The sequence below is a fragment of the Phodopus roborovskii genome, unplaced genomic scaffold (assembly GCF_943737965.1).
Source record: "Phodopus roborovskii unplaced genomic scaffold, PHOROB, whole genome shotgun sequence".
Lineage (NCBI taxonomy): Eukaryota > Metazoa > Chordata > Mammalia > Rodentia > Cricetidae > Phodopus > Phodopus roborovskii.
This window is the reverse complement of record NW_026126962.1, coordinates 561,657-588,912: the sequence shown is the minus strand read 5'-3', so window position 1 is coordinate 588,912 and position 27,256 is coordinate 561,657. Positions and strand designations below refer to the sequence as shown.

General features: G+C 46.1%; 1 protein-coding gene and 1 non-coding gene across 2 annotated transcripts; both read right to left on the bottom strand.

Moving 5' to 3' along the window:
• Positions 1 to 1,369: 1,369 nt before the first annotated feature.
• Vax2 (ventral anterior homeobox 2) lies at positions 1,370 to 24,914 on the bottom strand. The gene is made up of 3 exons (XM_051175015.1): positions 24,668 to 24,914; positions 4,823 to 5,010; positions 1,370 to 1,824 (listed from the first exon to the last, which is right to left on the bottom strand). Exons 1-3 carry the CDS (start codon positions 24,912 to 24,914, stop codon positions 1,393 to 1,395), a joined length of 867 nt encoding a protein of 288 aa, XP_051030972.1. The 3' UTR covers positions 1,370 to 1,392.
• Positions 16,160 to 16,265, bottom strand: LOC127214733 (U6 spliceosomal RNA). Its single transcript, XR_007833889.1, has one exon. It is a non-coding gene; the product is annotated as a U6 spliceosomal RNA (small nuclear RNA).
• Positions 24,915 to 27,256: the final 2,342 nt, after the last annotated feature.

Genomic DNA, 27,256 nt, shown 5'->3' with positions numbered 1-27,256 from the left:
ACCCTTGCTGGATTCTGGTCTTGCTTTGGCTCATTCTTTCCTTGCTATGTCCCATTCATCCCTTTTGGAATGGGAACATTTATTCTGTGCCATCGTGTATTGAAAAGGTTTAATTTTCAAAAAATAGTCTCCTGTTAAGAATTTGAATCTCTACACTTTTGAAGAACTGTGGAATTGTGAAGATTTGGGAACTTTTGGAGATAGACTAAAGACATTTCACACTGTGAGATGAACATGAGCATCTAGAGATGAGGGGTGGAATACTGTTGATTAAAAGTGACATATATGTGCCAAGTTAGCAGAGGCAAGTGATGATGGAGAACCGCTATTGTCACCACAGTGGGGTTTAGAGTCACCTCTACTCTACATACCTTTAGGCATATCTGTCAGGACATTTCCCTAGTTTTTACTAAGGAGGAAGACCCACCCTGAATGTGGGTGACATCAGTCCTTGGGCTGGAGTTCCAGACTGAAGAAAATGAGAATGATCACTAAGGACCAGCATTTGTTCCAGCTTCCTGACTGAGGGTGCAGTGTGACTGACTGCCTCACTTCTGAGTCTATGCCTTCCCGCCAAGATGGATTGCACCTTCAAGCAATAAGCTAAGGTAAACCTTTCCTTCCTCACCTGGCTTCTGCTACATGCTTTGTCACAGGAACTAGGAAAGTCAGAGTACAGTGGGTAAACAATTTCCTGAGAATCTCTAGTTATTACAAATAAAAGTTAAATGAAAGCAAAGTGAGCAAAAATGAGATTTTTCTGAGTGCTTGATGTTGTATCCTTTCTCCAGGCCAGCCTTGCTCGGGCACACCTTTGATGCCCTCTCAGATCTCCTTTTACCTTGTGCCGTTCACCCCCTGGAAGGACTTACTGCCCACCCAAACAAGTATTTTGAAGTCTGAAAGAAAAGTTTACATATGAGAATGCTTAACCAGAGAAAGCTCAGGTGATGTAGGGCTGTGGAGCCTAGATAAAAGTTAATGGTGGACCCATGCCTGTGGACACCAGCCCCAGTGCCTACCCCTCCCCTCTTGAGGTTCCCATTTTGCTGCACATTGAGGACAAGGACAGAAGGGAGTGAGTTGGTACTGCTGGGACCAGTCCCTTCTTTATTTCAGTGAGACACACCTGCACACAAGCACACATGTGCACACACACACACACACACACACACACACACACACACACACACACAGGCAGGCACTCATGCAGCACTCAGAGAGTACATTGGGACCAAAGTCATTGGTTCAGTCTCTGAGCTGAGGGTAGGTGGAGAGGTGCATGCTGTGCCCACCCCTCCTCTTCCAGGCCTGCTCAGTTCAGTCCACAGGGGCCAGGAGACTGGGGGAGTGCTGTGATGGGTGGGGACTCAGTGTCACACAGGATGGGACTTAGGTGTCAGCCGCCTTGCCACTTTGGCCAGGGCTGCCTACTTTCTGTTGTTCTAGCCTGATATAGGGCTCAAACGCCGAGGACCCCAGTTTGTAGCTGGCAGGCAAGTCCAAGAGCGGAGCTGTGTTAAAGCAGATGGCAGACAGAGGGGATGATGCTGAGGCCGAGGGCATTGGATTGAGGCTTGGGGAGGAGTTCCTGGGGTCACCCAAAGAGGTGGCCCTATGGCTGGCAGGAAGGCCTGGCAGGCCAGGGGTCAGTGCCAGGAGACTGGGGGCCCTGGGAAAGGAGAGCAGCCGGCCCTGTTCCAGAAGCCGCAGAACGCTGGAGGTGGCAAAGGCTTCAGAGGCAGAGGAGGATGCCTGCTTCTCCAAGTCTCTGCTCTGGTCCTTCTTCTGTTTGGTGCGGCGATTCTGGAACCAGACCTTCACCTTGGGGCAGAGAGAACACAAGGATTTCAGAAGGCAAAAGGGGAGGGGCAGGAGGCAGAGCCAGAAGAAAAGGAGAGGGGTAGTTGGGGGGGAAGGTAAAATGGCAAAAGGGGCAGTGAGGGGAACAGGGTGAGAAAGAAAAGCAGGTTGTTAGTGTCACCTCACAACAGCCTGTACTGAGGAACTGACTAGAGACCTCAAGTCTCAAAGTATAGACACCCTTTCACTGCTGCTCTGGCCTACAGGAGCCGATTGACAGACAGGAGGTGGAGTTTGGGGGTTCATTGGAGGATCAAATTGCCCCTTCATGGCCAACACACTTTGCTCCTTACCTACTTATGTGTAGGTGATTCCCAGTACTGCCTTAGGCCCTGACCTCTGAACTGAGATCGAACCAGCTGCCACTTATTCATTTGTATTTTAGACGGGGTCTCATAATCCCAAACTGGCCTTGAATTTGCTATGTAGTTGAGGGTGAGCTTAAACTTGCGAAGTTCCTGCTGGGATCACAGTGCTGAATTCTAGTCCTATATGACCACATCCAGTTGTACACCTTGCCAGGGACACAACCCAGGGCTCTGTGCATGCTAGCCCAATGCTCAGTCAACTGAGTTTGTCATAGGTGCTTCTTATGCATGAGCAGGGACAGTATGTGACAGAGGAAGAGAAGGAACATGGCCCAGAGGCCCTGAGGGCAAGGCTGGAGAGATTTTTCTCTTCGTCTCCAGCTTTCATAGGACCTCAGAAGTCCAACTACTTGAGTGGCTCTGAGAGAAGGAAGTGAGAGAGGCTCCAAAATCATGTGACTCCTATGCTGGGAAAGGTACAAACCATTCTGTGCAGAAGCAGGTGACAATGACAAGTATGGCCAATGCAGAATGACAAAATTTGGAGACTGTGATCCCCACTACATCCTGAGTTCATAGAGAGGAAGGCATGGGAGACTCCCAGCAGGTAAGCCCTAGATGTGGACAGAAGCCTAGGCTGGGACTCGGACCTGATATTTCATCCTGACATTTCATTTATTGTCATGTGTAGATTCTCATGCCTGGCTGCACACAAGTTTTCTGTGTACACTGTAACTCCTAGTGCCCAGAGCTCTATCAGAGTTGGGTCAGGATGGAGGCATCAGGATTTCTTTTTTCTTTCCTTTTTTTATGTGCATTGGTGTGAAGGTGTCAGATTCCCTGGAACTGGAGTTACAGTTGTGAGCAGCCATGTGGGTGCTGGGAGTTGAACTCTGGACCTCTGGAAGAACAGCCAGTGCTCTTAACCGCTGAGCCATCTCTCCAGCCCAGGTATCGGGATTGCTAGAAAACCCTGGGGGAGATTCCAATGTGCTGCAGGAGGAGCACCTTCATAACCCATGCCTCTGTGTCCCGCATCATCGATCCCAGAGCTTCTAGAAACTAGTTCAGCTCAGTGAAATTGAGACAGGCTCAGACCCCCCTGAACCACCCCTGCTCCTCCAAGAAGCCTTTCAGGTTCTGCTCTTCCAGGAAGCCATTTGCTGTAGGGTGTTTCCTGGGCACTAACTGCCCTGCTGGGCTCCTTTGTGCCCCGCAGAGGTTCTCTTCAGGTTGCCATCTTGGACCCCTGGATCTCATGGACTGCTTGGTGGCCTCATGTCCTGATATTTTGCTGGGCCACAAGGCCCACGGCAGAAGAGAAGCATGGTTTCCAGGGCTGAGAGACTTTTTTTTTCCTGTGAGAAATCTCTTTGGGTCTGAGGTTTGTGCCTGGTTCTAAGGCTTATTCATTTGAAAATGAAAATACCATTAATAATTTAGAAATCAGACAAGGTCTCCCTGTGAAGCCCAGGCTTGCTTTAAACTCTGCATCCTCTTGCCTCAGCCTCCTGAATGCAGGGATGATAGGCATGCACTAGACATTCATCCTTCAAAGGCCACTTCCTGGAACCTGGGTTCATACAGAATCTGGATGTCTGAGTGTGGGTGGTGGCTTGTTTTTTTCCCCTGTGCTAGAGAGGTCCTTCTAGTCTGCTGTCTTGGACTCCTAGGGCAGGGGCAGTGTACTGGGACTGAAAACAACTGCTGAAGAGCCAAAGAAAGCACTTATTTAAGCTAGCTGGTGACTATGCCAGCACTGGGGTTTGGCAGCTTGTCCTTAGCCTGTCCCTTGGCCAGTTGAGGGAAAGGACTACTGAATCAGGCTCTTACCTTTCCTTCCATCTAAACCTCACCTGTTCTCATGGTGTCTTCTCACAGCAATAGAACAGTGACACATAGAATAGACATCTAGGCTATTCATTCCCTGAACTGTGAATGTCTCCTATCTCTATGGCCTTTTCCATTTCCCTTACTTATGAATGATCCCTTCTGTTGAAACTTGACTCTTTTCCCCTCCTCATCCTTCCTTCCTTTTCTGTGTGTATGTATGTGATCATTCGTGTGTATGAATATGGGCATGTGTGTGCCATGGCCTGCATATGGAGGTCAGAGGACACCCTCGGGTGTTGGTCCTTGCCATCCACAGTGTTTGAGATGGGGTCTCCTTGCCTTTTCACTGTATTGCAAATGCCTGTGGCAAGAAGGGTGAGGAGATGCTCCTTTTCTGTCTTCCATTTCTATATAGGGGCATTGGGATTGCAGGTGCTCACATTCAGGTTTTTAATGTGTCTTCTGGGGATTCAAACTCAGGTCCTTATGTTTGTCCAGCAAGTGCTTCTATCCACTTCCCCCATTTTCCTCCTTGCTTCTTTCCTTCCTCCATTTTTTCTTTATCTTTTAAATTTTGTGTGCTGGCTGGCTTCCAACTCTTTATGTCTCTGCCTTCCTCCACCTCCTGAGGCATGTGTCATCACTCAAAGTACTCTTGTTGATACTGTTGGCCCTGTCTTACCTGTGGCTCTAAGTTTTCCCCTTATGTGTGTAAGTTCCTCCCAAGTCATGGCCCTCTATGTCAGCTCTTGGCCTCATACACCAAGACGGTCCCCAGATATCAGGACCAGATGGTGGAAGACAGGCCTGACTCTCACCTGGGTCTCAGAGAGGTTCAACTGGTGGGCCAGCTCTGTGCGCTCCCGGCCCACCACATAGTGGCAGCGCTGGAACTCCATCTCCAGGCGGTACAGCTGTTCTGCTGTGAAGGAGGTGCGGGTCCGCTTGGGCCGGTCAAGGTCCAGGCCCTTGGGCAGGACGATTTCCCGAATGGTCCCCTTGGCATCTGCAAGGGCCATGAAGAGAGCCAGGTTAATTCACTAGCTGTGGGTTTTTTTCCTTCCTCCTCTTCCTCCCTCTTCTTCATAGGGTTTTGTCATGTAGTCCAGGCTGACTTTGAACTTATGGCTTGATAAGATCCTATCAGGAATCCTCAGGTCCCTGCCTGAATAGTCCCTGCCTGAATAGAGAACTTGCTGATCCTCTCTGAGCTGAGCTTCCTCAGAAGTCCCACGCAGGGAATTGTATGTCATGAGCATGGAGATAAAGATGATGGATGGATGGATGGATTAATGGATGGATGGAGATAGAGGGAAGTCTAGAGGGAGGGAGGGAGGCAGAAAGGAGGAAGGGAGAGGAAGAGAAAGAGACAGGTGGGAGAGTGGGGGGAGACAGAGGTGAGTGTGCCTCAGTAAGAACATTAGGGCTGTGATGTGCAGAAAGGAGCCACTATGGCTCATCCAGGACTCTGTACTCTTTGTAGAGTGAGGACTAACTGGGACAAAACAGACCAAGTCCAGAAAAGATGGATAAGAACTGCATGTGGTCAGTTGCAGATGCTTCCTGGAGACACCAAGTTCTGGTCACTCCTGGGGTCCATAAGGAGGTTAGCTGATGTGATACAGAGGGCAGAAAAGGAGCTGGAAACCCCAGGAGGAGCTCAAGGGTGGGCACCACCCTGCTAGGCTGCTGGGTTATCTTCCAGCCAGGGAACTACCCCACTTGCTGTGTCCCCCACTCGCTGTGTCCCTGTACAGCTGAGCCACATTGGGCTTTAGGCCAATGTCTTTCACACACAATCTCTTTAGTGCTTTGGAGTCCATTTAAGAAGGGCCAAGGACCCACCATCACCAGCACCACAAAGCTCAGAAAGGAAAAATGCTTTAATGGAAGCTCCCCACCACTGATGTGAAAACTGTTAGCACAGGTAATAAATAATCAGACAATGGAATAAGGCAGCACTGTACCCTGTGGGAAGTCACACTACAGGACTAGCTGTAGTTCCCACAATGGGAGGAGCAGCAGCCTAGAAAGCTTACACCAGCTCAGTATGGCATGGTGCTGCGTGCCTGCAAGCCCAGCACTTGGGAAGTGGAACAGGAGGAACAGGAGTTCAAGGCCAGCCTGGGATACAAGAGACCCTGTCTCAAAACAAAGCCAACAGCACCTACAACAACCATTTAGCAACTGGAAGGCAGTCCTTGCTTAAGAAACCCCTGCAACATGCCACCTCCTGCAGCTGCAAGGACACTCACTTCCACCAGGGGGCGCAGAAACAGCTTTTGCTATGCTCTGGGAAGCTAGAGGCTAAACTGTCTTAAACACAGTGGTCCTAAGGATGAGATTTGCTCCCTGGAGAGCAGGCCCCAGGCCATAGCCTGTAATTTTCTTGGATTTGCACCTAGTAAATCCAAAGGTACCTCTAGGAAGAGAACATAGCATTGACATCTGAAGGACTGATGACAGTTCGTGTTACTAAGCATTCTCTATGTGCAGGCACTGTGCTGTGTACTTTTGCATTGGGTATGTTTTAATTCTAGCAAAAACTCTGTGGAGATGGTACTATTAAACTTCTGCTGATGAAGAGCCTGAGGCCCAGAGAGGTTAGATGTCTCTACCTCAGGTGGCTCCATCTGGGAAGAGGCAGAGCCAGAATCCAGTTACAAGTCTGTGTGCTTGTGCTGTAGTAGATGAAAGTACCTTCCAGGCATCATTACCCACCTACCACTGCTGTCGGGTATTAATGAAATCAGTTAAGTTCCAGTTATATGGTCACAGCTAGTTACCTTTCCTGTAAGGAGAAAAAATGCAAGCTATTTTTCTAGAATGTACCCTATTCTAGGTACATTCTAGATTAAATGGGTTATTGGAGTTTTTCAAGTGTAATGACTCTGACTATTATGTTCATTCCTAACCATTCCTTTTGAAGGAGGGTTTTAGAATGAAATACATGTTTAACTGAAAAAAATATATACTTGTGTTAGACTTGTAGTGAACATGTTGCACATGGAATTCATAGTCTAACTGGGGACAACATTGGCATTACCTGGTTTTACGGATTATATTAGATGCAATGAAAGGATACACAGAAGCACTAAGCCTAGACTAGGTTTGGAAATGGAGTAAAGGAAGAAATAACATTGTATGAGACTGAAAGGTTAAATAACAGCTGAATAGAATGAATGGAGGGGCTACTTTGAGAAAAGAGCATGTAGAAGAGACACAAGGTAGGAAGGATGACAGCCTTTTTTAGGTCATGAGGTAGTCCTGACCATATTATAAAGTTGGCCTTGATTCCAGAGTATTTAGGGGAAGTTTTTGGAAGTTTTAGCAATGTGAGTTGGCTTTTGTTTTTAAGAACAGGATTAATGAAAGATTGAATTCAAGACCTCTTTTCCTAGACTGTAGATGGTCTGTACCCACTAAGTAATGGCCCAAGCACCAAGACCTGAATCCTATTTTGGGTTCTGGGCCACATGCTTGCATCTCATTCCAAGAAGCTGAGGTTACAGCTTTACCTTCCTGTCCCAAAGAGCCCTATCCTGAAGATCCTGACATGCATGCTTATAGAGCAGGAGCTTTTCTGTGGAAAGGAAGGGCTCATTCCTGATGGATTCCTGATTTGACTTAATGACTTTCCTGTTGTTCAACAGTAAATTTGTTACAAATGTTTGCTGCCATTAAACTGTGCAATAACTTCAAAAAAAAAAAAAAAGGATGAGATGGGGCTGGAGATACTGCTCAGCCATGAAAAGACTGCTGCTTTTGCACCCACACAAGGAGACCCACAATACCTATAACTCCAGCTTTGGGAGATCCTGAGCCCTCTTTTGGCCTCATGGGTACTTATACACATGTGCATAAATGTCCCCACAGACACATACATGTAATTAAAGTATTTTTTAAGATATGAAAGCAGGAGACTTATCTGGAAGAGGGAGACCAGAGAGGTGTGAGTGTAGGGTAACAGGGACATGGATTTAGTCCTAATACATTATACACATGTAAACAAGCAACAGTGAGAATAAAGGGGTCAGGGTGTTTCTTCAGCCCCTCCCCTGGGCCTGGTGTTGGTCTTAAGTTTGAACCCTCCCAGTGTCTCTATGGAGATGGAACTGACATTCTCACATTATAGATGAGGAGCAAGTTTTAAATAACTCCCTGAAGGTCCCTCTGTTGGTGTTCAATAAACCCTAGGAACATCAATTATGCCAAGAGTGGTAGCACACTCCTGTAATCCCACCCCTGGGAGGTGTTAACAGGAAGACTGCAAGCTCAAGGCTAGCCTAGACTACATAGTGAGAGCCTTTCTCAACAAACAATAACAGCAACAGCAACAGCAACAAGAAGAGTCTAGAGATGTAGCTCAATGGAACAGTTGCCCCAATGGATGTCCAACCTTCAAGGTATGTGTTGGCTCTGATCACATCTTCATGTGCAGGCAGTCCTGGAAGCAGGCAAGTTGAGGAGGGGACAGGATGGTGTGGGGGAAGGACATTGCCACTCAGAGGGAACTGAACCCTGCTAGCCCAGGTCCCACCCAGGCCCAGAACCAAGTATGTCTGACGGATGAAGGTCTTGCTATTGGCGTGTTGTAGGAACCATGGGCTTCTTGGGACCACTTAGCACTCTTGGTCCAATACTTTCCATATTCCAGAAGAATATGGAAACCTTATGAAGGGGATGGTTCTCTCTGCTCAGCTTCCCTATTATTAATGGTGAGATCAGACCAAAGACTTCCTTCCCACTCCCAGAGAGCCCATCTGCAAAAGTGGAGGTCTGACCAGGCTATCTATCTGCAGAGACAGGCAGGAGGGAGGGTGCTTATACCTGGTAATGTAGGCTTCACACCTTTCCTGAGCAGCTCCCTGAGTCACCCTGAAGCTTCTGAGCCTGAACACCAGGAGGTCAAGCCACACCTGGGCACACTCTTCTCTTCCTTCAGGGTCTAGGAGGAGCACTGCCACCCTCAGTGGTGGCATTGTTTGGGAAAGTTTATGAGGTGTGGCCTTGCTGGAGAAAGTATGTCACTGGGCTTTGAGCTTTCAAAAGCCACTGAGAATTCCTAGGACATGCATTCTGCCTAGTGGTTGCAGTTCAAGATGTGAGCTCTCAGTTTGCTAGTCCAGCTGTCATGCCTGCCTATTGCTATGCTTCCCTGCCAGGACGATGATGAACTCTTAATTCCTCTGGAACAATAAGCCCAAATAAACCCTTCCTTTTACAAGTAGCCTTGGTCATAGTATTTTAATCACAGCAACAGAAAAGTAACTAATAGATCATGATTTTACATGGCTGGGATGAGGCTAAAGTAAGTATTTAGTTCTAGAGTTGTAGAGATAGCTCAGTATGTAAAGTTGCTTGCTACCAAGCCTGATGACCAGAGTCCAATTCCTAGAAGACACACACACACACACACACACACACACACACACACACACACAGTGGAAGAGAACCAATCCTGAAAAGTACCCTCTGACCTTCACACATGCCTCCTCCAATCAATAAATAAATGTAAAAACATGCACCACACTAAAATACTAAGTAAATAGGTAGAGTGTGACTATGACAGAAATGGAATGGTGTTCAAGTGGCAACCAGAATAGGCAGTAGGATGGAGGTTACACTCTCCATCAGATGTGTATGTACAGAGATGAAGCTAAGGTTAGGGATATTCTAAAACTATTCACCACCATGCTGCCTACATGTGTGTGCAGTGCCCGCAGAGGCCAGAAGAGGTTGTTGGATCCCCTGGAGCTGAGTTAGCTGTAGCTGGTTATAAGCCACTCAAAACGGGTGCTAGGGACTGATCTTAGGTCCTCTAGAAGAGTGGCAAGTGTTTTTAATTACTGAGCCATTCCTCCAGCCTGTAAGTGACATTCCAAAGGAGGTTAGGTTATGCTTACCAGCAAGAAATATATTGATGGCCACAAATCATCTGTTTGGAATAAAATTAAGTGAAAACTTTATCTCACACCATAAATACCAAGTTTCAAGTAAACCACAGAGCAAATCATCCATTATAAAATGGTGAATTAAAAATGGTAAAAAAATTAATATGGTAAAGACATTGCAAAAATATGATATGGTACTTCCTTTTTCTTTCAGATTTATTTTATTTTGTGTGTATGAGTGTTTGGCTGCATGTATGTTTGTGTACCATGTGTGACCCTGGTGACTGAGGAGGACAGAAAAGGGGATTAGATCATCTGGAACTGGAGTTGCAGAAAGTTGTGAGCTGCTGAGTGGGTACTGGGAATTGAACTTAGGTTTCTGTTCTTAAGTACTGAGCAGTCTCTCCATCTGCAGGGCACTTTCTTATGACCTTGCTTTTTATTCAACACACGGTGTCTTGGTCCTGGCTGCCTTTTTTCTTTAAATACATATGGTGTTCTGCCTGTATGTATGCCTTCAATGCACACCAGAAGAGGGCACCAGACCTTATCATAGATGGTTGTGGGCCACCATGTGGATACTGGGAATTAAATTCAGAACCTCTGGAAGAGCTGTCTTAACTTATGAGCCATCTTTCCAGCTTCATGTTCTGGCTGTTTTGGAATTCACTCTAAAGACCAGGCTGACCTTGAAGTCATAGAGATCCACTTGCCTCTGCATCCAGAGTGCTGGTACTAAAGGCATGAAACACCACGCCAGATTCTATTAGGAGCTTTCTAAGAGACAGAACACAGGACTCTGGAAGAAACACAAAGGATGCATCTAACTCCACTGAAGTGGAAAGCTTGTCTGAGCAAAACACCAAACACCAAAACATACAATAAACAGTTGGATGAAAATACTGTTTTGTAGAAATAGCTCAGTGGGCAAGAGGATTGCTGCTCAAGCATGAAGACTTGAGTTCAAATTCTAAGCACCCAGGAAAAACTGAGCAAGGTGGGTGTTTATAATTCTAGCAAGAGTCAAAGCAGAGACAGATGGATCACTGGAGCTCATTGGCCATCCAGCTAAATGAATTAACATGTTCCAGGTTTAGTGAGAGACCCTGTCTCAAAAAACAAGGTGGAACACTGGAGAGACAGCTTATCAGTTAAGAACACTTAGTGCTTTTGCAGAAGACCCAGGTTTGGTTCCAGCACCACAAGGTGGCTCACAACTATCTGTAACTTTAGTTCTAGGGGATCCAAAGCCCTCTCAGGCCTCTGTTCTCTAACAGTTCTCTCTGCATATATATGTATGCAGGCGAATACTCACATAAAACAAAAATAAATAACAATAATAACAACACATGAAGAATGATTGTGGAAGACACCTAGTGTTGACTCTAGTCTCTAACTATGTTGACTCTTGTCTCTACCTATGCACTCATGACACCCCCATACCCACACATATACAAACTAAAACTTCAAACCACAGACTTGGCATGGTGGCACACACCTTTACTCTCGGCACTCAAAAGGCAGACACAGGTGGATATCTATGTGTTCTAGGCTAGCCTGGGCTACAAAGTGAGACCCAGACCCAGACTCAAAGCAACAATAATAATAATAAATTTTTTTCGAAGCATCCTCAATGTTACCCACAGGGAAATGGCTGAACACACTGTGACCCATACTATAAAATATCTAGCAGAAGTGAAAGAGTACAGTAATGATCATGGGAATGGACACTAAATACAAGAAAGTAACTTATAAAATAACACATTTAGGGGGCTGAAGAGATGGCTCAGCAGTTAAGAGCACTTGCAACTCTTGCAGAGGACCCATCATCCACATGGTGACTCACAACTATTTGTACCTCCAGTCCCAGGGAATCTGACCTCCATAGGTACTCCATGTATGTAGTACACATACATATGCCCATGATACACAGCAATTAAATGTATAAAATATTATTAAAAATATGTTAAAATAAATAACATGTACAGTATTATCCCATCATCAATGTGATTAAGAAGAATCATATCTATTTAACCATCTAATAGATATTTATCAATGTGCCAAGCACTGATCTAGACTCTGAGGACATAGGGACCAGCAAAGTAGACAAGGTTCTGTTTCCAGAGAGCCTGTGTGGGGAAGGGGGAGAAATAATACATTTAAGTTATTTTTAAATGTAACAATTTATTTTCAATAAAATGTTTTTAAACAAAACAAGGTAACAATGAGAGTAGAGAAGATAATAAAACAAATCTGGAAGTTATAAACCCAATCTCCAGGCCAAATAGGGCCCCTTTGGCCCCTTCCCACAGAATTGTGATGGTAGCCCTCCCTGTCTGCACTTCCTACCTCACTTCAGGAAGGGGCTTTCTGCAAGAAACTGTTTGTGTGTAGCTTTGTTGTTACTCGTTTTCATTTTGTTTTTATAAGACAAGGTTGTGCTATGTAGCCCAGACTGACCTTGAACCCAGCAATCTTCCTGCTTCAGCTTCTGGAGTATTGGGATTACAGGTGCATGCCACCACACCTCGCTTTAGTGTGCTAGATTCTTCCTGCTTTGATCCAGAAATATAATGCTGGCACTATAAAAGTTCCTTGTGAAAAATTCACTCTTGAGTTCACTGTGGAAATTTAAATAGTTAAGGAAAAGTCTTTCTAAAAGCAGTTCCTGGGTGGTGGCGGCAGCAGCAGCAGCAGCAGCAACTTACGCCTTTGCCTTTAATCCCAGCATTCAGGAGACAGAGACAGGTGGATCTCAGGGTTAGAGACCAGCCTGCTCTACAGAGTGAGTTCAAGGCAGCCAAGCCTACTCAGAGAAACCCTGTTTTGGGAAAAAGAAGAAGAAGAAGAAAAAAAAAAAAAGAAAGGAAAAATTTAGCATATTGGAGACCCCTGCCCATCTAATTTTATTGCAGCACTATTCAGCCCAACTGGCCATCCACAGATGAACAGAGAAAAGGTAATGCATATCCACAATGGAGTTTTGTGTAGCCAGAAAGAAGAACCAACTTACAAAATTTTCGAGAAAATGGGTGAAAACCGAAATCATTGTATTAATTGAAATAATCCAAATTCAGAATACAAATACTACAAGTTTGCCTCATCTCTGAACATACATTATATAGATATATGAAAGCATGTGTGCATACATTAGTGTATATAGGAGTAAAAGTAGAAGCAAGGCTGAGGGGACAAATGAAAATAATTAAAGGTGGCGAAATGAAAAGGAAGGAGAAATTGTTCAATACATGTGTATGAAAATGTGTTTGTGTGTCTATGTCTATGTGTGTATTCAGGTGTGAGATGGACAGAGGTCCATGGCAGGTATCTTCACTGTTGCTTTCCACCTTTTTCTTTTTCTTTTTCTTTTTCTTTTTTTTTTTCCAGATAGAATCTCACAGTGAAACTGGAGCTCATGGATTGGTTGATGAGCAAACTGCAGGGATCCTCCTGTCTCCACCTCTTGGCACCAGGATAACAGTCCCACACAGGATTACACACACACACACACACACACACACACACACACACAGCACTTTACTGAGATTCATTTCCCCAGACTCAAAAAAAAAAAAAAAAATGAACCCATCACCATGTAGGGCAGCTATATGACAATAAAAATAAAAATCATCAAACTAGAGCTGGGTGGCACACTTGAGAGGCAGATTCAGGAAGATCTCTGCGAATTTGAGGACAGCCTTGTCTATATAACAAATTCCAGGAACCCCAAGGCTACACAAAGAGACCCTGAGTCAGACAAGCAAATATATGTATTTACAAAATTTTACACACACACCAAAAACAGAAAAAGGAGACAATGCATACATCACCACACAGCAAAATTTATTACAAATAAAAAATAACTGAAGTGGTATGACTCTGAGAAAAAGAACCTTGAAGTGGAGCCACATGCCCTCAGGTATCCCAAATGTTCTACAAAGATGGCCTTTCAGATTAGTTGGGGGAAAGATAGGCCTCTTAAAGACATGGGCCTTGGACAGTTAGCTCATAGTTGGCATTGCATACAGTACCAAATTAACACTTAAGTGTAAAAAATAGAGCTTCAAAAATCAAGGAAACACACACACACCATTCAGAGCAAAGTGATGAGTAATTAGAGTACATCTGGGCAAATGCTCTGCAGGGAGTGAGTGAGAGAGTTAAACATAGACCCAGAGAAGGAACTCATAACCTGTAGGGCAATCTCAGAGTCAGAACACAACCAACTGCTCAAGGCAAAGGCCAAAGCTGGCCAGCATGGTGGAAAACTGAACAAATTATCCAGAGAAGAGGAAATGCAAGTGGCTAATTCCAATGAAAAGTGTCTGGTGGAGACATAGCTCAGTGAGGGAGCAGTGGCTGCTCTTTCAGAGGACAGGGGTTTGAGTCTCAGAACCACATGGCAACTAACAGCTGTCTATGACACTGATTGGCTCCAGGTTATCTGATGCCCTCTTCTGACTTCCATAGAGGTCGCACATACATGTGGTACACAGACACATATGCAGAAACACAAGTAAAAATAAGCAAATCTTTAAAAATAAAGGAAAATGGAACATGCTGAGACTCACAGTAAATTAGAGAAGGGACCAGGAACAGCTTGAGTTGGGATTTTTGAAACAATGTATTTCTCAGACTAGGAAAACTGCTGGCCAGAGTCAGAGTAATTTAGGTTCTCTGAAGCTGCTAATAGAAACACAAATGGATACAATATGAAAAGTACTGGAGTGGGGGCACTACAGCAGCCCTATTCACAATAGCCAAGATATGGGATTTTCTGAGGTGTCCATCAACAGATGAGCAGATAAAGAGAATGTGGTAACACAATGGAGTTTTATTCAGCCATAAAGAAGAATTAAACCAGGGGCTGGTGAGAGCTCAGTGGGTTAAGACATTTGCCAGAGTCTGATGACCTGGTTTCCATCTCATGGATCCACATAGTGGAAGGAGAGGGCAGATTCACAGAAAGTTGTCTTTTGACCTGCATACAAGTGCTGTGTCTTACCACTCATGCATACAGAGATTTAAAAATGGATTTTTTTAAACTAAAGAAATCATTTGTGGGAGAATAGATGCAACTGGAGATTATTGTATTAATTTAAATTAAATGAAATAAGGCCAAATCAAAAAGATTAAAAAAAAGTGCTCTCTCACACATTTGGGTCCTAGAATTGTTCAGAGACACCAAAAATCATGTGTGTATGTGTATCACACTCACAATATAAAAGCAGAAGAGAAACAGAAGGAAATAGGGTGGTGGGGGAGGGAAAGAAGAGGGAACTGGCTGTGTACTGGAGAGCCATGTCTGTGTGAAACCAATACAATCAACAAACAAACAACAATAAATATGAGGGCCCTCCCAGAACCCTTGGACAGCTTTCTTTCCTAAAGAAATACCGCCAAAATGTAATTTCACTAAAAACAAACAAACAAAGAACAAAAACCATGTTGAAAACTTGGTAATAGGAGAATGGCTGATGAAATCAGTGTGCCTTTGGCAACTCTGGAGATATTAGTAAGAATGAGGAGTGTCTTTATTATTAATCTGGGTGGACATTCACCAGATACTGTCAATAGCAAGTATGTGTGAGGTTGTGTATGTATGTGTGTGCATGTATATGTATGTATGTATGAATATATGTGTGTATGTATATGTGTATGTGTTTATGAATTATGTGTGCATGTGTATGTATGTGTGTATGCATGTATCTATGTGTATGTATGTATATGTATGTATGTGTGTATGTATGTGTGTTTATATGCACTTATTTGTAGCGTAAACTCCTATACACATAATAGCAAGTGTGGCAGGGAAACCAACTCCCTTTCTGTTCTCTCTGGGGACTAGAAGTTGATCAGAGAAGGAAAATTTCTCCAACCATCCTTTGTATAATTTTTAGAAGTATTTAGTTTGCGTTGAAGACAAAATAATTTTCCTCCAGTACTAAGGATGGCACCAAGCACCTTCAGCAAACAGGACAAGGCTGTCCTCCCAACTTCCCTACCCCACCTATCAGACAACTCATAAGATGTGTTTTTGTGTGTATATTCAAGGATTCAAGCAAGTGCAGATCAATGTTTAGTTAAGAATTTCTTAAACAATGCAGTTTAACAACTATTAACATAGCATTTGCATTGCATTGTTACTGGTAAGGAAAAACACTGGAGGATGTGTATAGGCAATGAGTGTGCCCAGCACCCTTTTCTTGTCCCTTCCTTCCTTCCTTCCTTCCTTCCATCCTTCTGTCCATCTGTCCGTCCGTTAATATGGAAAGCTTCACACACTTGTGTGTTATCATCACATAGGAATCATGCTAATTTTCTCTGTATTGTTCCAATTTTTGTATGTGTGCCACTGAAGCAACACCCAGCACCATTTTGTGTAAGTGACTTGAGTGTTTTCATGGGTTTGTGTGGAATGGATTCATCCTTCCACAAATTCATCATTTCTACATTCCAATTCTCCCTTCCCCCATTTCTAATCAGGAACTAAAATTTAGAATCCCCCCAATGAGACATCTATTAGATGTTATGACATTTTCAATTTCAATTCGAGAGAAAAAGAAAACAAAAAAACCTCAGAATGAATTTTTAAAAAAGAATAAGACCTGAGGGATGTCTGCAAGCTACAAAAGAGGGTTTGTTGTTTCCTTGGTGTATAAATAGCCCTTTCAGGGCTGAAGAAATGGCTCAGCCATAGGGAGCACTATCATTCTAGCAAAGGCCTCAGGTCCCACAAGGAGCACCCACATGATGGCTCACAAGCATCCATTGCAACACATAAGGTACACATACATGCAAGCAGGCAAAACACTAATACACACAAAATAAGTAAACACTAAATTTTAAAAAGAGCTCTTTCAAACTCAAGGTGACCGAAGCCAACTCAACACATGAGTAATTAAGTGCACAGCAGAGAAAATTAAATGCAGAATAAATAGGAACAGTTTAACACCACTAGCAATTGGAAAAAATGAGGGTTGGGTTTTTTACTTGGAAAGATTTTACTTTAAAAGCATGGCCTCTGTTGGAAGAAACATTGAAATGGCACATGTATTTTTACTTGCTGGGAATGTGAGCTAGCATGTTTTGGCATGAAATATATAAATACCTATAATGGCTTTGCTGTATCTTTTTATTTTTTTTTTCCAATTTTCCCTGTGTAGCCCTGGCTGTCCTGGAACTCAATCTGTGGACCAGGCTGGCCTCAAACTCACAGAGATCCAACTTCCTCTATCACCCATGTGTTGGGATTAAAGGTGTGCACCACCACTGCCTGGCATGTTTTTAAATTTTTGCTTTTAAAATTTTATCTTGTTATTGTAACCATACCATGCATATGTGGAACAATTTCAATTATTATAGATACTTTGTTATGATAAATTTGAAACATATACAGAATTAAATAGAAAATGACTGTTCACTGTCTCTGGGTGTTCACTATTGTCATCTTGGAAACAGTTCTATTTCTTTGGTATGGCCATACTTTGTAGCAAAATATCATGTTACTTCACCCATAAAAGACCCCTCTAAGAAACTTAACTAGAGTACTACTACTGCAATAAAAATTAACAATACTCCAGCACTCATGAGGCTGAGGTAGAAGAATTACTGCAAGTTCATGACCAGACACCATTTTAAAACAAAGCAAAACAAAATGACAACAAAAACAACAAAAAGCAACAATTCCCACAAATAACATACATACACACACACAGAGAGAGAGAGAGAGAGAGAGAGAGAGAGAGAGAATATTAAAAAAAAAACCCAACATACTCTAAATCAATGACCCAAACCAACCAACCAACAAACAAACAAACAAAATAGCTCTAGGAGCTAGGGAAATAGTTTAAAGGTAGGTGGCTTGCCCAGCACCCGAGGTGCAGAAGGGATATGGAAAAAAGTAACTGTCAGGCATTCTTGGTAGCAATGTAAATTGCCACCATCAAGGACAATTAAACAAAGACACCCTTTGACCCAGTAACCCACTTTGAGGAACCCTCGCAGATATACCCACCAAATGAAAAGAACCAACCAACAAACAAACACACCCACACCCACCCACACACACACACACACAATAAAAAAAAAAAAAAAACCTCATTTATTTACTGCAGTACATATACAAAAGCAACAGAAAATAGTTCACTGGCATCCATAGGGTACCAGCTGTGTGACAAAGGACCATACAAAGAAACACCATATATCTGTTAAATACAAGCAAGGATTCTTAATATCGAAAATGCAGTGGAAGAAAATACATAGTTGTACAGATGTGAAAAACATTCAAATGGCCAAAAAGAGTGGATTACAAGGCAATAAAAAAGGCTGCCTTCCAGCCACTTGAAGGCTAAGCTATGAGGCACTGCTAAGAAGGGGTTTTTTGCCTTAGCCTTTAAAAAGGGGAATGATGGAGATTTAGGGCGCCTCCATTCTTGAGTGAACACACACACACACACACAAAAAAAAAAATTAAAAGGGGGTATTATGAAGGGAATTTTGGTGAATTCCCTACTTGACAATTAAGTGAAATATTTTAAAAATCAAGCAAGCCTTTCAAATCAGCAGTTTTGCTGCTAGGAATTTATTTCACTGAAACATTTTTAAAAACCTGCAGAAAGCCTGGGCCCTTTGGGAGTTCATTTCACTGTATTTATACTAAATTAAACCAAGTATAAGTCCTTCTGGGGCTACACAATTAGCTTACTGAACCAGCAAAGGACACAGGACTGGTGGGACTGAATGCCCACTGCAGGTTAAGATTTTTGTTTGTTTTGTTTTATGTGGGTTTCAAAATAGCATAAGAAAATCACCTAGAAGGGCACAAGGGGAAGGGAAGTGGCTTCTGGCAGCCTTAGCTGCCTCTGGTTTTGTTTTCCGATGAAGCTTGTATTCTGGAATTAAAACCCTCCATAGGCTAGTCCTCTAGTCGGATGAGGTTGAATGTAGCTAACCTAAGCTGGGCCTTGAGGTGTGGGATATTCCCAAACCACGCATGAGGTTAAACTGCCAGTGAGAGAACAGTTTCATTTTTTTTCTAAGCCTGTGTGTTGGCGGAGTGCAGATTTACATAGCTAGTTCTTGTTAGAGTTGTTGCTTTTTTGGTTTGTTTTAATTTTCCATTTGGTTTTTGATAAAACTCAGAGACTGACCTTGAACCTGAGGCAACCTTCCTGTCTCTGTCTACTAGAATGTGCTGGCATTACCAACTCTTGGCCACCATTCAGGCCAATCAATTTAGGCTAGTTTTGCTCATCCACTGTAGCCCTGCACTTCCCATGACCTTGCAAGAGATTTGTGATGCCTTTCCAGCCCTATGATCAGAACACACACACACACACACACACACACACACACACACACGGGGGAGGGGGGCGCAAGAAAAGAAATTAAGGTTGTTTGGCCTTAGTTTTTAGCAATTCCCAAAATTAGGAATTTTAAAAGGTTACATTGACCTTATACTTAACAGTTATAGTGTGTGCTCCTGTCCACATGAATGTGTAACGCCAAAATAGGAATTTCAGAAGATCTGATGGGGAGTGATCACTAGTCACCTTAGGCTTAGGAGATAGGTAATAGTAACAAATGTTCTTTCGTTTATTTTGGCAAATATTCGAGTGCCTGCTGTGTGCTTGATAAAGGAAAGGTGACTAGGCTCAGCAGACAAGGTGTATACCTTTCCAGAGGCATAGATGGACTGAAGAATCCAGCTCCCTGCTCTCCTGACACCTCCCCTTCTTCAAGGAGCCCAGTGTGTGGGGGTGGGTGGGGGAGGGCAGTTTGGCAGCAAATCTCCAGGTTGAGAGCCCCCCAGGCTTCAACCATTCGGGTACACAGGAATGCACACTGGTGTCTGTGTACTAAGTCAAGAAGAAAGGAGGGCATAGATCTGAGAGCAAACTGTAGAGGACGCTGCCTCTACAGGCTGACACCCAGCTTCAGGTTACACAAGGAAAACTAAGACTTAATTGCGTCCACTCTAGGCCTTTGAGGCCAGATTCCCGCTAGTCGCTGCACCTTCTCCGCAGTGTCTAGGCCGATGAAAAACTCAGGCATCTGCAGGTGATCGAAGAACCCTAACCGCCCTTTGGCCGGTTCTTCGGGATGCAAGACTGGACAAGCCCAGGCTCCGAGGCTACCCTGGGTCTCCGGGGGAGGGCTTGCATCCCTCTGCGCCTTTCTTAGATCGGCTCAACCTGCGGTGCAGGACAGGGGCTTACATGGCCTCCGGATGCCCCGAGAACCAGGGCAATTTCTCTCATATTAAACAATAAGGAAAGAGGTGGGGCTTCTCCTGTCGCCCTCGATTAAAACGGAATGGAAGAATCATTTCCGACCGGGAGAGAAACAGGAGGCAGAGGCAGTTGAGTAATGGCTTCTAGGCCTAACTATGTGATGCGCAAATGCCTTTTTTTGCGGATGGTGCTGGAATCTTGAAGATAAGTTTGGAATAGAGACTGCCCTGAGCTTTTGGATTTCTCCCAGCCCCTGCGATCCTCACTCCCTGCTCCAGCTTTCAAGGATTTGTCCTCTGTGGGCCCTCATTGGGTCCTGTGGATGTGGGGGATCCACTGTGACTATACAATGGAAGAGAGCTTAAGAGGGCAAAGCCATGTAACTTGTCCCCATCGTTCCCTGAAAACAAGGTTTGGTGGAAGAGCAGCAACAAGGCCGCATTCTGAGGCTTTCTCGTGGGGAGGATGGTTAGTCCATAGAGGTGAAACTACAGAACCAAATGACCTCCGCACGGACCAGCAGTTTTTCTGATAACAAAGTAATGGGGGAAATGTAGAATGAAACAACCACTGAAAAAAAAATTAAGTATTCTTCACAAACACAAAACAAACAAACAAACAAACAAGACCCTCCAAATTCCCAAAGTGCAGTTTTCTGAATGAGTCTTCTACAGCTCTCAACATCTGCTTCTGCAGGCATGCTTGGCCAAGTTTCCGAATGTATCCACAGACTAAGATATGGAAAGCCACCCCACCACCACCACCCTTTCCCAGAGGCCCAGGATTGGGGCCAGGCCCAGCTCTCTGAAGTTAAAAGCTTTGCAGCTCAATACCTGCTAAGCAAGGCCAGGCCTGTAGCCTAGAGGTCTCCCCAGGCTCAGGGACTGATGGATCCCAGCCTTCGAAGCTGGAGGAGACCTGCAGTTAGCTTTTTGAAGCCACTGTCCCTTGGGAGGCTTTCAGGGTGCCGCTGTAGAAGGCTGGCCAGTCCCAAGCAGCCATTGTGCTGGGTGCTCAGACCTGACAAGCTGCAGGTTTTGAAGGGCCAGATTGTGCTCAAATCGTTTCAAGACATTTCAAGCCAAAGACCCAGTTTTTTTTTGGGGGGGGGATGAGGGGGTGGGTGCTGGACTCCCAAGCACCGGGTACATTTGTCCAACTTACTCTCCAGGGTTTTTCAGCTGGGTGAATGGCTAGCTGGGAAGATGACCCAGTGTATCACTCCTCTGGAGGATTTGCCATGTTCAGAAATGGTTCTTGCAAAGGCTGGGGAATGGTGGGGGAGTCTTGGCTAATGTTTAGAGATCTGCAGAGGAGGCAAGCAGGCTCCAAGAGGCACCTCTGATAAAGCAGATTAGTGGGGCCTCCTGGCATTGACTATTAAACAGTAGAACATTCTCAGATCTATCAAGAACATTCTCAGATCTATCAAGATCAGTTGGATTCTCACCTGGATTGAAAAGGAAAGCACCATGGGTCTGAGCCAAAGGTGGTGGGAGGGTTGGATTACCAATTGCAGATATTTGTGAATTATACTGCCTCTTCTGCCTGTGTCAGTCCCTCTTCACTGAAAGAGTCAGCACAGAGTTGGCCAACTGCAAGGTGAGATTAGAATTTGGAGGTCCCATTCCTTCCAGTAGCCTCCTGCCCCCATTGGCGAGCCCTTCCAAGATAAAACAAAAGGTTCTTTCCACACTACCCCTCCTTAGCCAAAGGCCCAGCACAAGGAATGTCTAGGGGCCTTAGAGATTGTGGAGTCCTGGAGTAAGCCTCCCTTTATAGAAGTCTGTGGTATGTCTGGTCTGTCATCTTGGTGGTACAGTACTTATGGCAGCCGCTGGAGAGAATGCCTCCATTTTGAAGGCAGGGTGAGCAGAACAGGGGCCCTCCTGGGAGGAAATTTCCTCCTCGGAGGAAATCTGAGACATTAGCCAAGCAGGGTTACCCAGAGGACACCAGAGGACAGAGGAAAATCTCACTGCTTTTTTTCAGTGTGGTCTGATTTACCTTTATCAGTTGCTGTTTACCTCTAAATTGCAACTGATAATAGCAACTCAGTCCCTGGGTCCAGTCCATTGTGTGTGTGTGTGTGTGTGTGTGTGTGTGTGTGTGTGTGTGTGTGTGTTAACAGTGGCTTCTGACTACCAAATTGTGTCACCCCATCCATTAGACAGGTTTTGTAGGTCACCCCAGGGCTACCCACTCCTCTGTCAACAAATATTCCCAGAGACTCTGCAGAGTGCTTTCTGTGCTCCTGGCAACAAGCTTAGCAAGCTTCCTGGAGATAAAATCACCAAGGTTGGAGGGCAGCAAGGCCAGAGGTAAGACACTGATGCTGCTTACCTCTGGTCCTAGCTGTTCTTGGACTTTCTAGTGCTAATGATCACTCTCGTGGGAGGGAGGGTGAAAGATATGGGGAGAGTGGGAGGATTTCTTCTGAGGGCCCGATCCTCATAGCAGCCAGGGCAGATAATCCTCCTCCTTGCACCTTTTAATGGCTCCCTTGAAAGATATGAAGTGGGTATGTCTTCAGAGAACCAGAGGACAAGGTAAAATGTGCTTAGGGCTTATGGGAGGGTTGTTTATTTTGGGCAATGAAGGCTCCCCTTCTCCAGTGTTAGGCTGGCTTCATTTATGGAAGCCTCCACCCTTAGCTGCGGTGGGGCTTCAAGTAATTGAGCAGTGACTGACACTAGTGACCTTGACTAGGAGGGATTAGTAGTAAATGACAACCTGGGCATTTCAGGCCTGTAATAACATCCTTGTCATTAAATGGGGGAGGGGCAGAGGGATTTGTGAGGGCTGAATTTGCTTTCCATTTCTGTTAGGTGGATAACTGTACTTCACATTTAATATTTCCATTATACTTTACAAAGTAAGAGAATTGACTTGTGAGAGGACAGCACAGATGTACCCGGGCAACTCCACATATGTATCTTTCTGCCTGGCTTAAGTAGCTCTACCTCAGAGTAGAGTCACTTTTTACTCCCACCTCTAAGAGTCTGTACCAGAGAAAATCCCATTGATGCCCATGAATAAGATGTATTTGTTCTACATAAAGGCAGGTAGAATGGAGGCAGATGGTGTCTGGGCTCAAAACTTGGTCATCTTATGAAGAGGAAAGATTTGTTTTTAGATTGCTGTGATGCAAGGACTGGAGACCTTACCCTAGGAGCTAGGAACATTAGACTGATTTCATCTCTGGCAGCCTTGCAGATTTCTTCAGTGAAACTCAACTGGTGGCTCACTTACTTCTTGCATTCTGAACCTCTCAGTTGATAGAATAGAATTTCACCCCAAATAATCAACAAGTCCTCATATCCTAGTGGTGCAACTGCCTTAACTCCATTCAGGTCCCTAGAGTGGCAGTGGTCATCCAATCTTCTAGTGACCACACCTATTCTCAGGAGTGTTTCTTTATAAAGGTTCCCTTCCTGCATCTGGATTCAAGACAACTTTCTATACCTTCAGACAGACTGTCTCCATGCCCTGCCTTAGCTGGGTTTCAGATTCCCAGGACTGCTCACATTCAGGGATTCAAGGAAGTTGTACTCCACCTGCTCCAAGGTATTTGAGACTTGGTTGAGAGAAACCTAGGTTCTCCTAGGCAGGAGAGGAAATTGGCTATGGTGGATGGCCTCCTGAGGCCTTCAGGTTCCAGAATGGGTACATGGGATAAGGAGGCTTGGATAGGGCAGTGAGGGGAAGCCAAGCAAGCCAATCCCAGAAACCCCCCCCCCAGTGATGGCCCCAGACAACAGGCTTCATATCCAGCTGAGGGTAGGACCCAAGACTTCTCTCTACCTTGGAGAGGCCCAGAGCCAGGAGGCTGACATTGGTGGCCTGGGTCTGGATGGGCCATGGCAGTGAATGCGAGCTTGCTGCTGGGAAAGGACTGGGAAACAGGGTGAGGTCCAGTGGACAAGTGGAGCAGGGGAAGAAAGTGTCAGCTAGGCTAGGCAGAGGGGCGCCCGGAGTCCAAGCAATGGGAACTGGGACTGGGGCAGCGGAGCTGTGCCGGGCCAACCTACCTCTGCCCCAAGCCCTCTCTGGACTTCAACCCCTGAAAGGCCCGGTGCTGGGAAACATAGGTGGGGTGAAGTGAGGGAGCTGCTGCAGGGCTGGCCTTCTTCAGCAGCTGCCCATCGGGGTCCCTCCCTATCCTGTCCCTGCGGAGTGCGCGCGTGACACTTTCTCCTCCCTTGCTCTGAGGCCGCTCCAAGAGGGCCCAGGCTCTCGGAGTCCTGCTTCCCCAACTGACTCGCATCCTTACTACAGCAACCAGCCAGGATGGGCCTAGAGAGAGAGGTCCAACCCAGGGAGGTAAACTGCCGGGGCAAGAAACAAGGACTCCTTCCAGCCCCTGCTTTGTCCCCTGCGTTCAGCACAATGCCCCACACACAATAGGCACTCGGAATATTTGTTGGATGTACTACCTAATGAAAGAACCAGTTTATGAACTGAGAGAGGTCAGAGGCCCCGGGAAGGGCAGTAATGGTGGCCCAAGGAACCAGAGCCACGGCCGGCGTCTTACCTCGTACCAGGATGCGGCGGCAGTGGTCCGTCTCACCGAGCGCCGGCTGTCCGTCGCTGTCTCCGCCGCTGTCTCTGGAGCCCACGGGGCTGGAGGCGGAGGTCGTAGCAACCTCCCTTGGACTCCTGCTACCCGTGTCAACACGCAAGTGTTCCGTTCCGCCGTGGTCTCCGTGGCGCCCGCTCCGGCCAACCGGCTCCTCCCGACGCTTGAGGCGGCGGTCCCGCTCCGCGCCCCCATCGCCCATGCCCGCCACCACTGCTGCCTGGGCCTCGGCGGTCGCTAGCCAAAGCTCTGGGTAGCAGGTCCTTCCTCGCCCCTCTCCGCCCCTTCCTCCTTCGGCCCCGCCCCCGTCGGCGATTGGGCACTAGCTAGGGTTCGGGGACTCTGGGTGGATCCCTTGGGCGCAACACAGCGGGAGATTATTGGGAAGGGGGAAAGAAAGAGGCTTAGGAGGAAGAGAGAAAGGAGAGAAAGGGAGGGAACGGTGTCTTCGCGCCTCCTCGGGTGAGACGTTGTTTAGAGATTGGCAGTGGGAAATTGGACCGCCAAGATGTTCAGAAGACCGCCCCATACCCTCTCCTAAACTTATTTCTCCCCACCAGTCCTCCTCGACGTCTCTCCTCTCTGTGCCTCGTATCTTCGGGGAATGCACCCAGTGCTCAGGCTGGCTCCGCTTGATGGACAACCCAGTGCGTGATGAAGGCGACCCTGGAGCGACTCAGTAGAAAGCAGGACCTTTGCTGGGATCCAGCCCCCCCCCCCCCCGGTGCGTTGGGGGGGGCGGCGCCTGGAGACTCGGGTGCAGGCCCGGAAATAACAGCGCCCGTGCTCCACAAACTCAGGTGAACAGAACATCACATCTTGCGGAACACCCACGGGTTTGACCTTATAAGCCCAGGAGGACGATTCACTCACTCTGGCCAAGGTGAGGTACCGAGTTGGACAGGCAGGCAGCCAACCAGGTCCTATGGCCAGGAGCGAACGCCGAACTCCGGGCTCTCCCCTAACTCTGAGGTTGTTCCTCCCTGGGCTGACACAACGAGAATGAGATGACAGAGCTCGGACTTTTTCTCGAACTTTGTGTCTTGGAGCAGTCCCTTACTCGGTGCTGCGAACAGAGCCCTGGGCGCGAGCCCGCTTTCAGGTTCGGCAGCATTCAGCTTCTTTACAGGTAGCATCAGGAGGTGTGGGGACTGGTTTTATTTTCTTGGGATCAGGTTTAAAGTGTCTTGGGGAAAGGTTGAGAGAGAAGGTGTTCACATGACTGAAGGTCATCTAAAGGCCAGGGACTCCCCCTTCCCCCAGTCCCTTCCCTTCTTCCATCTGTCCAGGTACAAGGGGTGAGCCAAATTCTTGGTGTGAGTTCATGCCAAGGTATTTCAGGAAGCCCCAAGATTTTGTTGAGGGTATCTGTGACACGTCTGAGGGTGAACAGGTTGTTTAAGTGTAGGAAGTCAGTCAGTGCCTTGGCCCATGTTCTGTGTGTGTGAAAATGGTTGCCGGTATCCCAGGTGTCCTTAGCCAAGGGGGAGGTTGGGAGAGATGCATCAGTGACTGAGTGACTCTCATGGATTCTTGTAAAGTGTTAGGAGAGGAGAGGAGAGGAGTAAAGAGAGAATGCCTGCTAGCCCATACTAGGAAAGAAAGGAAGGGGAGAAGCCTGGAAGGGTGGGAGAAGGAAGAAGACACTGCTAGAATATTTTGAGCCAGTAGGACTGCAAAGGATTAATGGCTCCCACAGTATGTGATTGAGCTTGCTGGGGGGGGGGGGGTATGGACTAATGGACTAACTTGAGGTGCCTGGAGTTCATAGGGTGATTGTGGAGAAGGAGAGAGAGAGAGAGAAAGGAAGAGAGAGAGAGAGAGAGAGAGAGAGAGAGAGAGAGAGAGAGAGAGAGAGAGAGAGAAGCATGCTCTTTGAATAGTTAAGGCGGGCTCTGCATCCCAGCTGATACCAGGGCAATGGCTCCTTGAGGTCAGCAGCCACACGGAGGTGTACTACCCCTCCCCCATTGGCCACCTTACTTGTGCCATCTGCACTTATCTCTGGCTCTTTCAATTTTAAAAATTATGTCTTACAGCTTGTGTAGAAAAACACAAACAAAAGAACAAGCTAGCGTCAGATAGACCTCACACTCTCAGCTCAGGCAGCTTCCCCTCCCACCTAGGAAGGCGTTTCTGTGTCAATAGAAGCGGAGTGGCACCTTCTGGACCCTTCTCGAGAGCTCTGTTTCTTTTCACGCTTTCACAGTCTTCATTTCACTAATGGCAGAAAGTGGTCTTACTCCAAGAGCCTCTTCTGGGGCCCATAAGCTGGGGTCATTCTTCCTGGAGAGGCAAGAGTTTTACAGAGTGCTTTGGAACAGGCATCTGGAGGTTCTGGTTCCCCTGGTGGTCTGCAGCACTCAGGTGATTGGTCCTTGGGTGCTATTGGTCTCTGGCCAGTGTATCCTCCCACTCAGGGAGAATGCATTCTTAGTGATGTCCAGGCAAAGGAGTTTGGATGCACTAGTGCTAGTGTATAGTCACTTGACCAGTGAGTGTCACAGCCCATAGTGGGTGAAGGGATGATGTTGGCCTCCTCTG